The sequence below is a fragment of the Bos javanicus genome, chromosome 2, assembly GCF_032452875.1.
Source record: "Bos javanicus breed banteng chromosome 2, ARS-OSU_banteng_1.0, whole genome shotgun sequence".
Lineage (NCBI taxonomy): Eukaryota > Metazoa > Chordata > Mammalia > Artiodactyla > Bovidae > Bos > Bos javanicus.
The window spans coordinates 126,132,571-126,149,018 of record NC_083869.1 but is presented as its reverse complement, the minus strand read 5'-3'; the positions used below and the strand labels follow the sequence as shown (position 1 = coordinate 126,149,018).

Below are 16,448 nucleotides of genomic sequence, written 5' to 3'. Positions count from 1 at the left end.
TAAGCCAGTTCCAGGGTCATCAGGACTCTAGGTAGGAAACACTGAAACATCTCCTTTTTAGCAAGAGATTTGCTGAAATGATGTGCAGGGGCAAATCACATGTGTAGACAGAGGCTTGTAGCACAACTGCCAAGCTGGGGGAAGGAGGGGCATTCCCTAACCACCGGCCAGGACTCAGACCCCGTCCCCCAAAGTCCCCTCCCACAATACAAGCCAGACTCAGGCTGGGCGAGAGGCAGCCACAGACCCCACAGCCATGGAAGGTCCTTCTCCCAGGAGAAAGCATGGTGCTAAGCTCAGTGTGGACAATCTTTATTGGCAGGTGTTAAAAGTGCAAAATAGTTACAAATCCAGAGGGATGGGAAGGGAGGTGGGGCATACCTCTCCTTTCCCTCGTGAGGACCCTGTAACCAGGCCAGGAGGGTGGGATCACTTGACTGTGGCTACATTGGACCCAGCACCTTCTAGAGAACAAGCTCCCAGGCAGGAGGGCTCCTCACCACGTGGGGGAAGGGAGAAGCACCCCGACAGGGGCATGGCTTCTGTTCCACCCCAGGCTGCTTGGTTCCTGGCCAAGGCGCACCTAGACAGCTCGGGGTAGGGGTGTTAGGGGGCTGAGCTAAACCTATCCCTCTCCAAACCTAGGCATCTGCCTCAGTTTCCCTCCTCCTAGTTAGTGGTTCAGCCCGACTCAAAGTGAGTGATTCCCATAACATAAAAATATTTTAGCCATTGCATGGGCTGCAGGCCCTTGAAGGCTGATGGTGTCACTGAGGGCTGGCCCGAGCCAGAAAGACCCTTTCTAGGCCACAGAAATCAGCCTGAGATGATGGGCCTTGAGGCTACCATCCCAAACATTCTTTGTCTCCTCCTAAAGGCAGTTGACCCTCAAGACGAATTACCCTGGCACCCCACAATTATGCTGCTCCAAAAGGGTGGCGCAAATAACCAAAAAGTCCATTTACCGAGAACCCCAGTTTGGCCTTCAGTCCTCTGGGGCCCTCCCTTCGGGGAGAAATCTGGTTTGTTCAGTCGGAGGCCTGACTCTGCAGCAGTGCTGGGCCCCCTAGCCCCGGCTGCCTGTCTCTGGCCCGGTCCTCCCCGCCCTCCTGGAAGACCCAGTCCATCCGGGGCGGCCGAGTCCTTACCGGCCAGGGGCCGAGTCAGTTACAGGGCAGCCAGGTGGGATAGGAGGCGTGGGCCCGGGCCAGCAGAGGCTGCACGGGGGTCACGTAGTAGCTGACGGTGGTGGCGGGCACCAACCCGTCGGGGATCGCGGGGCAGCGCCAGGCCAGGGCGGCGGCGGCCGCCGGGCCCTGCTCGGCCAGCGCCTGGAGCGCCAGCGCGGTGATGAGGTCCAGCGTCTGGCGGCGCTCGTGGTTCATGAGGCACACGGTGCTCTCATTGACCACCCGGTGCAGCGTCACCAGGCAGGCATAGCGGCGCGCCGCGTCGGCCCCGCTGAAGTGGGCCTCGAGGTAGCGCTCCAGCGTGCGCCGCTGCTCCACCAGGTCGGGGAAGTCGATGAAGAAGCGGGAACACATGTAGCGCTGCAGGGCGCCCACGTCGGTGCTGGGCCGCGGCCGGAAGCCGCGCACCAGCAGGTGGCAGTACTTGAGGAGGCCGCCCCCGCGGATCTCTTCGGGGCTGCGCGTGGCGATGACGCGGTGCCGCAGGTGGTCCAGGGCCTCGGCGAAGTCCCCGTACAGGCTCTCGCCGGTCACCGACGGGTGGAAGGCCTCTGACATGGGCGTGGGCGAGCACTGGCTGAAGAGCAGCAGGGAGTCCAGGAGGATCTGGAACGAGTCGACACTGAACTCGAACTGGCGCCTGACTGAGTCCACGAACTTGAGCTCCACGTTCTTGCCGCTCTTGTTGGACAGCGAGATGAGGCTCCAGCGGTCCGTGTCAGTGCACACTTTCACCAGCTTCTGCACGTAAGCCTCCTTGAGGGTCAGCGGCGTGATCTTGGCCCGGCTCACGCCGGCCGGCAGAAAGTCCAGCAGGCAGGCCAGCACCACTTCCTTGGTCAACTGGAAGGACGCCTCGCTGCGCAGGTCCACGCGGAACACCAGATCCAGGTCCTTGTAGCCCAGGCCGCTCTCGGGGTGCAGCACGTGGCTGGCGGCCGAGCCGTGCAGCCGCACGCCGTGCACCCGCAGCCCCTGCTCCTCCAGGCTGCTGCGGACGACCTGCAGGGGGCCGGCGGGAGGAAGAATTGTCAGCGACCTGGCTTCCAGGCGGGGTCCGCTCTGGGTTTACACGCAATAATCACAGTGACATCAACCACTGTTGACCACTTACCAGCTGGTTTGCCTTTGGAAAGTCATTTCATTCTCTAAACCTGTATTTCCTCATCTGGAGAGTGGCCCCTTCAGAGGAATGACTCAGAACAGCAATAATGATAACATAGGTGCATGGAATTTACTAAATGCCAGGTCTTGATCTAGGCACTTTATAATTAGGATATAAACTCACACAGTTCTTACAGTAACTCTATGAGGAAGGTACTCTTACTCCCACTCTACAGATGGGGAACTGGAAGCACAGAGGGGCCAAGTAACTTGCCCAAAGTCACACAGCCGGTGAATGCAGAGCTGGGAATTAAACTCAAGAGTTCATGTCTCAACCACTATGCTATTCTACCTCTCTAAAACTCCAAGTAAAGCAGTTTTGTGCCAGGCCTGATGCAAACTGCTCAAATAGGAATGTAATTGGCAGTTCACATGCATTACTACCTTTACCCTCATAATAATCCCAATTTTTATGTATTATTTTCCCAATTTACAGGTGGGGGACCTGAGGCACAGGAAAGTCGTGTCCAAAGTCATAGAGTAGTCAGGCTGAGACCAGAACCCAGGTCAGTTGAATTCTCAAGTCCATGCACGCTCTTTTGACTATGACACACTCGTTTATCTTTACAAGGACCCAGGGAAGCAAATATTAGACTCATTTTTACAGATGAAGAAACTGAGGCTTCTAGTAGTAAAACACTTAAGGTTCAGAGGAGAGGCCATTCAGAAATGGCAGGGCTGGAAGTTAAAACCCAGACTCTTTCTGCTCTTGGGCAGGTGGTGGGTCAAAATCTCAGGAAGCCTTCTGAGCCAAGTAGGAAAGGAAAGTGAGGTCGCTCAGTCATGTCCGACTCTTTGCAACCCCATGGACCTACCAGGAACCTACCAGGCTCCTCTGTCTGTGGGATTTTCCCAGGCAAGGGTACTGGAGTGGGTTGCCATTTCCTTCTCCAGGGGATCTTCCCAACCCAGGGATTGAACCCCGGTCTTCAACATTGCAGGCAGATGCTTTACCGTCTGAGCCACCAGAGAAGCGAGCAAAGTGGGAAGAATGTAGCAGACCCCATCCGCGGACACAGGAACATGACAGGGAAACTTGTGTCATCTCAAATCTGTTCCTCTAGCAGAAGCATCTCCCTGGGCCTAGCACCAGGGAGGGGAGAAGAGAGGAGCTGGGCTCCGACACTGTTTTCTCAGCAGCCCAGCTTCACACACCGAAAGTGACCAGGCAACATTCCTACCCTGAGGATTCTGCAACCCCGCCTTGCTGCCAAGTCAGCTCCAGGCCGGCTGCTCTGCTGGCCTCCCAGGGAATTACTGCAAAGAATGCACCTAAGTGCTGAGGAGGCAAGCTGCAGTGGGGCAATCTGAGGCGGGCGGCTCCCTCCAAGAAGCTTCCTGGAGGAGGACCCTGACTAGGGGAAGGTATTATTGTGGCCATCAGGAACCTGGGGGGCCAGGCATTGGGCCTTCTCACCAGAACCTATGAGGGATTAGATTTTTAACATCTCCAACTTATAGATGGGGAAACTGAGGAGTAAATTACCTACACAGGATCACCCAGGGGTGGTTTAGTCACTAAGTCGTGTCTGACTCTTGTGACTTCATAGGCTGTAACCTGTCAGGCACCTCTGTCCTTGGGATTTTCAGGCAAGAATGCTGGAGTGGGTTGCCATCACCCAGAGGTGCCTTCAGATTCAGGTATGGCTCACTTCCAATCCTATGTGCTTTCTACTGCATTACCAATCCAGGGTTTGGAAGGAGCAGAGACCAGAAACTAGGGCTCTAATCTGCTCTCCATTTCAGAGTTTCAAAGTGAGAGCAACCCTCCAGTCACTGAAGCCCAGGGCCAGAGTAGCTTGGGAGCAGGAAGGTGGGGCTGGGGGAAGCCTTGGCCAGGCAGATAGGGGAGGCTAGAGGTAAGGGGCCAGCCTGTGGGACTACTTTCCCGCACTCTGGCAGCTGTGCCCAAGTAGGCCAAGGGGAGGACTGGACCAAAGACCTTTGTCCCAAGGACTCTGGCAGAGCTGCAGCATTGACCAGCCCCCTCCCCAAGTCCCATTAGAGCTGACTGAGCCTCACTCAGTGCCAGCTCCTGCTCCCAGGCTGATGCCCACCCCAGGGCATGGCATCTGGCCTGGTGAGTAGGTAGGAGTACCCTTGTTAAAACTCCTGCGTCAGGCCATGGGGTTGGCTGTGTCAGCCAGCCAGCGGCTGTTGTCTGGTTCCCAGGTGTGACTACAGCCAACTTGGCAGGCAGTCCCCAGATACCGCCACACCCAAGGACTGCAGGGCAGCTTGGAGCCTCCTGAATCAGACTTTCCAGCCGTGGACGGGGCAATGGCTGCACCCTCCTTGCTCTTGTGCCAAGGCCCTCCCCCAAACCATTCTGCTCCCAGATTGCTGCTGAGACCTGCAGGGAGACCATAGGTGCTGTCAGCCAGCAGGCTTACAAAACTTGAGTCTGGAGCCACCTAATGCAGGCCCTTTGGCTGTAGCTGGAGAGATCAGAGACTAATTCAATCCTCTGAACCCAGAGAGGGCAGAGGACTTGTTTAGGGTCACACAGTCTATAAGTGGCTGAACTTAAGTAGAGTCAGTTCTCCCAGAACTGTTTTCGGGGGTGGGGTAGGGGTGGGGGCCTCCTACAGGAGAGTAGGTTCCTCTAGCCCAGGTATAAGCAGGAATTGTATCTCTAAATGCCCAGATTACTGCTGTAGGCAAAGCTTGTGGAGGGCAGAGAGGGAGAAAGTTTCCAATTCTTGAACCATGGGACAACTCAGCACATGTGAGAAGCCCAAAGTCAACAAACCAGCATCTCCCACCACATACACACAAACAGTACCCCCTGCACCCCCGCCCCCACATACACATACACACACAAATCCCAATAGCTTGTGAAGCTGCCAGCTACAAATTCCTGCCAGAAGATGGACTTTCTTCCCTGTGGAGGCATTTGTACAGGCCCCATAAAGGACCCTTTGGATTCTGGAAGCAGAAGGGGCAATGGGGAGCAGTTCAACCCATCCCCATTGAACAAATAGGGACACTGGGCTTCCCAGGGGACACTACTGGTGAAGAACCCACCTGCCAATTCAAGAGATGTAAGAGATGCAGGTTTGACCCCTGGGTTGGGAAGATTCCCCAGGAAGAGGGCATGGCAACCCACTCCAGTATTCTTGCTTGGAGAATCCCATGGACAGAGGAGCCTGGTGGGCTACAATCTATAGGGTTCCACAGAGTTGGACTTTACTGAAGCAACTTTGCATGCACAGGCCCAGCAAAGGGAACTGACAATGGTCCAGGCCCTGAAACTAGATGTCCAACCTTCCAATCCAACTCTCTAAGTCGCCACTGTCCTCTTCCCCCCCACAGCCAGCAGTTCCCTGTTCTGTGTATTTCTGACCCTAGTCTAGGAGACACTGTACTATTATCATATTGTAGAGTCAGCTCCTATTGACCTGCAGTCTTCCCCACCTGGATGGGAGTAGCTGGAATGCCAGGGGGCTGGGTCTCAGTCACATCTGTGCCCCTGGTGTCCTGAACGGGGCTTGGCACAGAGAACATACCAGTAAAGGCAGTTTGGACCATACTGACAGGGGCAGGGACCTCCCCTTAGGGCACCCCATGTCCCTGCAGAGGAGAACTCCCACACTGGGCTCATCCCTGGGATAATAGTCCTGGGGATACAGCATTTGGGGCCCCAAATTTGACCTGACTGTCAAGGAGGAGAAAAACCTCAACTGGTTCCTAATTGCCCCATAACAGCGGGGCAGCCCAGGAATGCCTGGCCACTGATGACTCAACCCTAGGGAATCTGCCCCCACCCCCTCCCATTCCTTGAGAGGGAGGGAGAGGTAATCCCACAACAAGCAACCCTCCCCCTCTGTGAAAGCTAAGACAGAAGAGCCAGGGATGGGGGGTGGTCTGCTTTACCTGGCTTGTATGTCTACTTCCCCATCTGCTGCCAGGAATATGCAGGAATTGCAGCTAGATTTTTTGGTTTCTTGTAACTGCTAAGACCTACAAATTGAGTCTTGGGAACTTGGGAAGTCTTGGGGAAAAATGGGAAAGCCTTGAACTTGTAGTAACCAGCTCCTGGGAAGACCAAAGATTCTCTGGGTTTGCTTTTCACCTCTAGGAAATTTCAGGGAGCTCACGGCCCCTCTTGGGGCCTCAGCTTCCCCAGCTATAAAATGGGTACAGTAATTACCATATTATGGTATTTCAGAGCATGACAGTGCCTGGGCTATATAGGTGAAAGAGCAATTTTAGGGTTGTTGAGGGGCAAGAAGAGGAAGTCTGTGGAAGAGGAAAGGAGTTGCCAGAATTCTCTTCTCCTCAGGAGAGAGATGGGGCTTGGGGCCAGAGACTCAACCCTCATTTCAATCTTGGGAAAGGAAAGAAACAGCTAAACTGGACACCTGATGTTGCCGCCCCCCCAGCACACAGGCATCAGGTGCCTCATGCTTAATCTCTTCCTGCCACACAACCCTAGTTGAGAGGGAGTCCTAGCTGGAATTTCTCAGCTTTCGGGAGGGGGCTCTTGAGCCATGGGCTGTGGGAGCAGAGGACAGACAGAATCTGCTCCTAGAATCTCCAGAGAGGGAAAGGGTTGAGCATGAGACCTGGGGATGACGATTTGGAGATGAAAAGAACTATCTCCGGCTCAAGCGTGCAAAGCTACCCACCCAGGGCTTCCGGGCATCTCCTGTCCTTGCAGGCGGGGTGTTCTTCCTCCCAGACCAGGTCCTTCCCCACTTCCCGCTCCCTCCAGCCAGGACCTAGATGAACGGTCCGAGGGCCATCGGAAGGGGCGGGGGACGGGAAAGTCAAGTGGGGAAAGAAGATTATGATATGCGGGGGTAGTAGGATGTGGACTCCTATCAAGGTTGCGCGATTTTGTTACAGCCCTTGTTCTTCCCCGAGGCTTGTTTTCCTAGCTGTCCAGCAAATGGAACAGACTCCGGGAGCCTCCCAGCCACGACAGCCTCAGGATGAAGACCCCCTATCCACCCCCCAGTGCCTCTCACCTGCACGATCTGCCGGGGCTGCACGCTCAGCGTGGGGAAGTTGCCGCGCCCGTGAATGGGAATCGGCTCGCTCAGGAGCGCGTCCAGCCGCTTCACCTGCGGCCAGCTCAACCCGCTCAGGTGCTGTCCGAGGGAGGCCGATGAGGCCTCTGGGTCGGGGCCGCCGCCTGCCGGGGCGGCCTTAGCCACCGCCGCGGCCGCAGCCGTCCCCACCTGTGCAGCCGCCCGGTCCCGGCTCTCCGTTTCGCTCTCCGACGGCATCATTAGCCCGGCCCCGGGGCCCCGACGGCAGAAACCGGGGGGCGATTAAGGGGAGGAGGGCAGGGAGAGCGGCTGGGCCCCGGCCAAGGCGGAGGACGCAGGGACCGGACAGCAGCGACGGCGAGGAAAACCCAGGGCACACCTCCGACGGCGACGACCAACCGACCCTAAAGCTTGTCGCCTGGGGCCCAGCGGACTCTTATAGGCCGCGGGCGACACGCCCATTGGTCCGAGCAGCTGTCACCCGGCGGGAACCGCCCCGCCTCTCGACGCGCCTGCCATTGGTCAGCAAAGCTTTGCACGTGAGTCGCTGGTCGCCAGGAGGATTCCGATTGGCTGGATGGCACACCCCTGCCCGCCCTCCTGCTCCTGCTTAATTCCCTCCTTTGGTCCTTAAAGAACTTCTGTTCTCGGCGATTGGCTCGGGCGGAAGGCAAGTCCTGGATTTAAAGGGACTGCGCCCTCCAGGGGCAGACGAGAAGGAAGTGACCTGTGAAGTTTGTAGCGGAATTGGACCACTAAGTTTTTTTGTTTTTTTTTTTGCACTGAAAGGAATTTAGAAATCACTGGGCCTGGTCCTAGTCATCCACTATTTTCAGAAGCCCAGAGAGATTGCGCCAGTTGTTCAACTTCACGCAGTGCTCCTCCTGCTCTCAGGCAATCTTCCAGAATTGAGAAAATGTGACAAACTTGTATACTGAGGTAGATACTTTGTAATGCACTCTCCTGTGTACACCTCTACCTGGCTAGCGTTAATGTTTTGGTTTGTGCGCCTGCTCAGTCGCTTCAGTCGTGCCCGGCTCTTTGCGACTCTATGGACTGTAGTCCAGGCTCCTCTGTACATGTGACTCTCCAAGCAAGATATTCAATGGAGTGGGTTTCCATGCCCTCCGCCAGGGGATCTTCCCGACCCAGGGATCAAACCTATGTCTCCCGGGTCTCCTGATTTGTAGGCGGATTCTTAACCCTCTGAGCCACCTGGGAAGCCCCATGTTTTGGTTTAGGGATGAGGAAACCTGCTCAGAGAAGGGGCTTGACTGTCTCAAGGTCACACAGCAAGTGAGACAGGCCCTGGTGTTGAACCTGCACTAGAGAGTCTGCGAGCACTTGCTCTTTCTACTACACTTGAGCAGACTCAGGGCCTTCACAGGGCTGGAGGTTGGAGGGAAGCCTGAACTGGAGTGTTGGTCTTCTGGCAGCAGCTTCCTGGGCAGCAGGTGGAAGTCCTTCCTGCCAGCCTCTTAGCTTCTCAGGTCCTGTGTGCCCTTGGGCAAGTCCCTAAATCTCTCTAAGTCAGTTTCCTCATCTACTCCAGAGAAGGGGCTCAATAAATTTTTTTAAAATTTGGTTTGGTTTTTTATAGTTGGCAAACCATATTCATATGTTCTATTGAAATAATACATTTACATGTTTTTCTCTCCCACTTTACAGAGCCTAGTGAGATGAGGCTTATTGTTATTATGTTTAATCTTTTCTTATTTTAAATATAGGTGCTGGTGGCAAAATTCTAGAAATTGAGTCTGATTCATCTCTGCAATATTCTCTCTTTTTAAAAAATATTTCTTTATCTGGCTGTGGCATGTGGAATCTTTAGCTGCAGCATATAGGATCTAGTTGCCCAACCAGAGATTGAACCCAGGCCTTCTGCATTGGGAGTGCAGAATCTTAGCCACTGGTTCACCAGGGAAGTCCCTGCAGTGTTCTCTTTTAAATTAAACATCATTTTTCTAACAATTAATTAAATATAATTCTCCTAACACCCCTATTTTTTAAGGTAGGCTGGGCAAGAGCAATATGTCCAATGTACAGAGAAACCAAGACCTAGAAATAGTAAACGACATTCCAAGGTCACCAGATTACCTCAGACAGACCTAGGACTAGATCCCAGGAACCTGACTCAGACTAGAGCAGCTGTTTCCTCTATCTAGAGGCCTGCACAAGCAAGATCCTGCCCTTGACCCTTCTCTCCATCTTGTCTGGGGTCAGGTCTGCTATTTGCTCCACTCATTGGCTTTGTGACTTGGGGCAAGTCTCATGCATGCACTGTCCTCAGCTCAGTTGCTTGCTATTTTGTTTTACCTTCTCTTGAAAGATAAGAAATATGTAAGAAACATCCTTCAGCTGAACCCAGAGTCTCCAAACCCTTGACCTATCCCTTCCATGTCCCAGCAGAGGGAGGAAAAGAAGGGAAAATAACATTTACTGGGTAACCTACTATGCACAGATATTTTATACACATGACCTCTAATTCCTAAAAATACATCTCAAGATGTGGCATCATTATCCTCAACTTAGAGATGAAGAACCTAAGATTTAGAGAGGTCAGGTGACATGCCTAAGGTCATACAACTACTAATGGGCATTGTAAGACTTGAATCCAGGTCTCCTGATTTCAAAGCCCTCTTGCCCAACTGCTCGTCTTAGAAGAGTTGGCACAGATCTCAGTCATGCTTGGCACAGCCCTGGTACCATCCTCAGGATCCATTCATCCACTTATTTATTCATTCATCAACCAACACTGACATATTAAGCACCTACTGTGTACCAGGTGTTGAGCTAGGCCCTGGGGTATGATAGGCAAGATCCCTGCCCTTCTCAAACTGTCATTCTAGTGTAGTAAGACCATAGTCAAGCAAGTAAATAAATAAGACATTTCTAATAGTGTTAGGGAGAAAATAGAACAGGGCAATGGGAGGGAGAGCAACCATATGTGTGAGTGTGAAAAAGATACAGTTTTCAAGAGAGGGAAGAGAACCAGAGAGATTCATATACATTGTTAGATGGTGCAGCCGTGGAAAGCCTCCCTAAGGAAGTGATATTTCCATTGTGTCTACTGGATCCACTTCGGCCCAGTCTCCCCAGGCTTGTCCCTGGACAGCTAGAGCAGCAGAGGTGGTGCCAAGCCACATATTCCTAGAACTCTGAAGACTTGAGCCGACAGGCTGTTTGACAATCTTCTTGTTTACTCTCTTCCCACTTTGTAGATGTGGAAAATGGGGTCCAGAACGCAGAAAGGATTTGCCCCAAGGAGACTGGTGAGGGCTGGAACTACTCATGATTGCGTCTTGTGAGAGTGGACTGTTGCTGCACCCACTCTGTACCCTGGAATTAAGTTCTCTAAAGAAGGAAAGTCAAGAGGTCTCTTTTCCTCTCCCCTTCTTTCTAGGAGGGCTAGGAGGAGCAATTGGCCAATTCAGGGGCTGTGAGTCACCCTTTTGTTGACACTTCTATTTCCAAAGCTAATTGGTCCAATGTTTGACCAATCGCAGGACCTCGTCAGTGCTGGGGTCGGGGTGTGACTTAGGGATGAAGGAAGAGGAGAGAGGAGAGGAGAGAGAGCAGGGGTAATCTCATAGGGTTTCATTTTCACCAAGATCAACTTTTAATTGTCCCAGTGAATGGAGGGGAATGATGGCTAAAGTATATCCTGAAGAGTCCAACTGTCTTTCAAGTTTTATATATAAGCCTTTCCCCCCTCATACAAATTTCCTGTCTTAATCCGGACTTCAGCTGATTTTGAAAGGGAACTTACTCCGAATGATAACTGAGTCACAGCGACACACGTTAAGTCACTTTTCCTATCTGGGCCTCAGTTTCCTATTCTGTAAAATGGGAGAGAAATGGGAATCAGGCTCTTCCTGATTCACACCTTCTATGATCTGAGATGGTGGGAAAGGAGAAGGGGTCCCGGGAGAGTCTTGGTCCCTACATTGGCCCCTCCTCAGCTCTGAGACCCAAGACAGGAACATCCTGGGATCCGCCCACATTACAGAGCACCCTGTGCCTAAAACCACACCAGGAACTTTCTGCACAGCTCATTCAGTTTTCAGAACATAATCTTTGGACTTAGGAGTGATCTCTTGCTTTGCATGAGAGAAAACTGAGACTCAGAGAAGCTGATTAACTTGAGTACGACCCCCACGAGAGGGGGTGGGCAAGAGGGGCTTCATACTCAGGTTTGGCTGAATCCCAAGCCCATGTACTACCCAGGGCCCTGCCTCTGAGGATGACTTGGTTTGTTCAGTGACACACAGATGACCCTCCCCTATGGAGAACACCCATTCCCTCCTCCCATGGTTCTTGTCCTCCACCCTGCCTCAGCCCCTCATGGTCAAGATAATTTCCCAGACCTTGTTATTACTCATAATTGTGCCCCTACCCTGTGTAATTTCATTATCAAGTATCCCATCCTCCTGACACCGCCTCCTGTCTTTTCTGCTCACTCCCTCTGGAACCCCGACTCCATCGCTTCCAGACCCACCAGGACCCTCAGTCCATTGATCTTCCCACCTTTTCCCCTACTGCTCCTCGCCTCCCTCATGTCCTGACTTTCCTCCTTCACCAGCTTACATTCCATGGGCCATCATTATAATGACTTCCTTGCATACGCCCTCAACCCCCCTGCTCCTTTCGTATTAAATTGCACTCACCTGGCAAAACCACACCCTGGTTAATCCAAAACCACAACCCTGCGCTTGCACCCACACAGTTGACAGAAGTTGGAGAAAAACACACAGCATGATGATTGGTTTCACTTTAATGTCACCCTCGCCCTCCTCCAGGGGCCCCTTAGCACTGTCTTGATATCCTACCATATGATCCAGTCTGGTCACTCTGTCACAGTCCTATAGACAATTTCTTTCCTTTTTTTTAAAAGCAGAAATTTATTTGGTTGCACTGGGTCTTAGCTGTGGTGGGTGGGCTTCAGTAGTTGCAGTATGTAGGCTTAGTTCCCTGATCTTAGTTCCCTGACCAAGGCTTGAACCGGTCTCCCCTGCACTGCAAAGTGGATTCTTAACCACTGGACCATCAGGCAAGTCCCCCCATAAACAGTGTCTTACTTCTCCTCAGTCCCTGATAGCTGTTCCCTCCAACCCTCCCTCAGCTCTTGACCTTGCTTCCTATGTCACTGAGAAAACAGAAGTGATCAAAGGACAGTTTCCACAAACTCTCAACACCCCTTCTACCCAGTCCCCGAGTCTGCTCCGCATTTTGTCCCTCTCTCCTGCTACTTTGGATGAACCCCAGTTGCCCCTCTCTGTGCCTCCCCTCCACTCACACACCGGATTCCCCGCCTCTCACCCACTCAAGGACTTCACTTGGGCCATTTCCCCCTCTCCTGGGTCATTCCAATCAGCACTGAAACATAACTTCTTGCATCTCAGAAAAAAAACCATAACAAAACCATGAAGTCTCATGTTTCACGTCTGCCTCCTCTCTACCCCATTTCTCTATACAGATCTTCCTTGACTTGCGAGGGAGTTACATTCCATAAACCCACGGTGTCTGAAAATATCCTAAGTTAAAAATGCATTTAATACATGTAACCTACTAAACATCATAGCTTAGCCTAGCCTGCCTTAAATGTGCTCAGAACACTAGCATTAGCTTGCAGTCAGGAAAAAGTAACTAATACAAAGCCTATTTAATAATTGAATATCTCATATAATTGTTTAAAAAATTTTTTTGGCTGCTCTGAGCACAGTATGTAGAATTTTAGTTTCCCAACCAAGGATAGAACCCATACCCCCTGCATTGGAGGTGCAGAGTCTTAACCACTGCACTGCAAGGGAAGTCCCCTATCTTGTGTAATTTATTGAATCCTGTGCTTAAAGTGAAAGAATGGTTTAAGTGTATTGGTTGTTTCCCCTCAATGTGATGTGATAGTGTGATTCACTGGGGGCTGCAGCTTGTTGCCACTTGAGATGCATCACTAGAGAGTACTGTACTGAATATCACTAGCCTGGGAGATCAAAATTCACAGTACATTTCCTACTGAGTGAGTATTGCTTTTGTACCATCGGAAAGTTGAAAAGGTGGCTCACAGGGTAAAGCGTCTGCCTGCAATGCAGGAGACCTGGGTTCAATCCCTGGGTCGGAAAGATCCCCTGGAGAAGGAAAAGGCAAGGCACTTCAGTACTCTGGCCTGGAAAATCCCATGGACGAAGAAGCCTGGTAGTCTACAGTCCATGGGGTCGCAAAGAGTCAGACACAACTGATCGACTTCACTTTCACTTTCAAAGTTGAAAACTTGTAAGTTGAACTATTGTATGTCGAACCATTATAAATCGAACCACTGTAAGTACTGCTGCCGCTGCTGCTAAGTCGCTTCAGTTGTGTCCGACTCTGTGCGACCCCAGAGACGGCAGCCCACGAGGCTCCCCTGTCCCTGGGATTCTCCAGGCAAGAACACTGGAGTGGGTTGCCATTTCCTTCTCCCATGCCTGAAAGGGAAAAGTGGAAGTGAAGTCGCTCAGTCGTGTCCGACTCTTAGCGACCCCTGGACTGCAGCCTACCAGGCTCCTCTGTCCATGGGATTTTCCAGTCAAGAGTACTGCAGTGGGGTGCCATTGCCTTCTCCGACTGTAAGTACAGCACTATCTATATAGTAAAACTCCTTGAAAATGTTCATACTTGCTGCCGTCACTTGTTCTGTTCTCTTTTGAACACACTTCAGTCAGGCTTTTGTTCCCACCGCTAGACCAAAACTGCTTTTGTCGAGGTCACCTGTCACCTTCACATTGGTAAATCCAACCATCAATTTTTTTCGAAAATAGCTTTATCGAGATATAATTCACCCAACATATTCTTCTCACATATGAAGACACTAGGCACTCGGGCTCAGTAGTTGTGCTGCCTGGGTTTTAGTTGCTCTGCGGCATGTGGAATCTTCCCGGACCAGGTGTTGAACCTGTGTCCCTTGCTTTGATAGGCAGATCTTAACCACTGGACAGCCCAGGAAATCCTGTCAATTCTTAATCCTCATATTTTCCTAGAGCTATAAATTGCATGTGACACACCTGGCCATTCCCTCCTCTTTGAAATACTTTCTTCACTTGGCTTTTAAGAGATCTTACTGTCCTGACTTTTCTGTTTCACTGACTACTGTTTTGTGGTTTCCTCCTCATCCCCTCAACCACTAGACAGCGAAGTGCCCAGGACTTGTTCCCTGGTCCTCTTAGCTTTTCTGTCTACACTCACTCCCTTGATGATCTCATTCAGTTTCACGCTTTGAATACCATCTCTGTGCTGGTAGGTCCCGGGTTTATACACTCCAGCCCAGAGCTCTCTTCTGACCTCTATGCTCATTTGTTTAATTTTACACAACATCTCTCCGTGTCTCTTTATGTTCCTCAAATTTTGCACGTCAAAAACTGAATTCTTTAACTGAATTGCTCCTCCCACAGCAAATGGCAACTTCCAGTTCTTGGGCTGAACATCTGAAACCATTTCATATTCTTTTTTTTCGTCTCCCATCCCACATCAAATGTGTCAGCAAGTCCTGTGGGCTCTACCTTCAAAATACGGGTCAGACTGACCGCATCTCGCCCCTCACCCCGCTTGCTGCCAGCTCCGTGGCCATCGCCCGGCTCCTGGATTAGTGGAGCCTCCCTGCTGGCCCCTCCTTCTATTGCACTTGTTGCTGAGAGTGTGGTTTTAACGCAGCAGCCAGAGTGATCTTTTTCAAACATAAGTCGGATCATGTGTTTTAATGCCTCCATCTCAGTTGGAGTAAAAAGCCAGAGTCCTTCCACTCTGAACAAGGCTCCATGGGACACGCAACCCCCGTCTCCTCCCCCTCTGCCCTCCATCATCTGTTGCGGGTTCACTGATCTTCTTGAAGTCAGAGCTCTCCCACCTCAGAGCCTTTGTAATTGCTTTCATCTGCCCGACACATGGGTTTCCTCTTAGCCACATGGCTTCTTCCCAGTTCTTCCAGGTCTTCTTCTCGGTGAGGCCTCTCTAACCACCCAATTAGAATGGCAACCTTGAAAAAAAAAATATATATATAGAATGGCAACCTTGAGACTTCCCTGGTGGTCCAGTGGTTAATAATCTGCCTGCCAATGCAGGGGACATGGAGTTCAATCCTTGGTTCAGAAGATCCCACTGCGATGAGAAGTTCCTGCACTGCAATAGAGAGTAGCCCCCACATGCCACACTAGAGAAGGCCCAGGTGTAGCAATGAAGGCCCCATGCAGCCAAAAATAAATAACTTTTTTTAAACCTAAAAAATAATAAATGGCAACCTCCCCTCCCCACCCTCTCCTCTGCTTTATTGTTTCCATAGCACCCGGCACCATCTACACATCATGCTGTGTGTTTACTGGTCTATTTGTTGCCTCTCTGTTGGCACAGAATCGACAGGAGGGCAGAGAGTTTGTTTTCTGGGTATCCCAACTCCTGGAGTCTATAAAGATTCATAAGACACGTGAGGGATGCCGGAGGGAAGAGCACTCTTCTAGAACCAGGGCGTGGTGCAGTGTGGCTTCAGGCAGATCTCTGAGGTGGGCCTGTGAATGGAGTCCTCCTCAAGGTCATGGAAAACCGGCTTCTGTTTTCCAGCCAAGGAAGCCAAAAGCTTGAGTTCCTGTTCTCGTGGTGTCTTATTGGCTGTGTACCCTGGGCATAAACCACTCCCTTTCGCTGAGCCTCAGTTTTCTCATCTGCTCAGTTCAGTTGCTCAGTCATGTCTGACTCTTTGCAACCCCATGGACTGCAGCATGCCAGGCCTCCCTGTCTATCACCAGCTTGCTCAAACTCATGTTCATCGAGTCGGTGATGCCATCCAACCATCTCATCCTCTGTCGTCCCCTTCTTCTCCAGCCTTCAATCTTTCCCAGCATCAGGGTCTTTTCAAATGAGTCAGTTCTTCGCATAAGGTGGCCAAAGGATTGGAGTTTCAGCTTCAGCATCAGTCCTTCCAATGAATATTCAGGACTGATTTCCTTCAGGATTGACTGGTTTGATCTCCTTGCAGTCCAAGGGAGTCTCAAGAGTGTTCTCCAACACCATAGTTCAAAAGCATCAATTCTTCGGCGCTCAGCTTTCTTTATAGTCCAACTCTCACATCCATACA

General features: G+C 51.5%; 1 protein-coding gene across 1 annotated transcript; it reads right to left on the bottom strand.

Moving 5' to 3' along the window:
• Window positions 1-296: 296 nt before the first annotated feature.
• On the bottom strand, window positions 297-7,813 carry TENT5B (terminal nucleotidyltransferase 5B). The gene is made up of 2 exons (XM_061391969.1): window positions 7,328-7,813; window positions 297-2,192 (listed from the first exon to the last, which is right to left on the bottom strand). Exons 1-2 carry the CDS (start codon window positions 7,589-7,591, stop codon window positions 1,164-1,166), a joined length of 1,293 nt encoding a protein of 430 aa, XP_061247953.1. The 5' UTR covers window positions 7,592-7,813; the 3' UTR covers window positions 297-1,163.
• Between the last annotated feature and the right edge of the window lie 8,635 nt (window positions 7,814-16,448).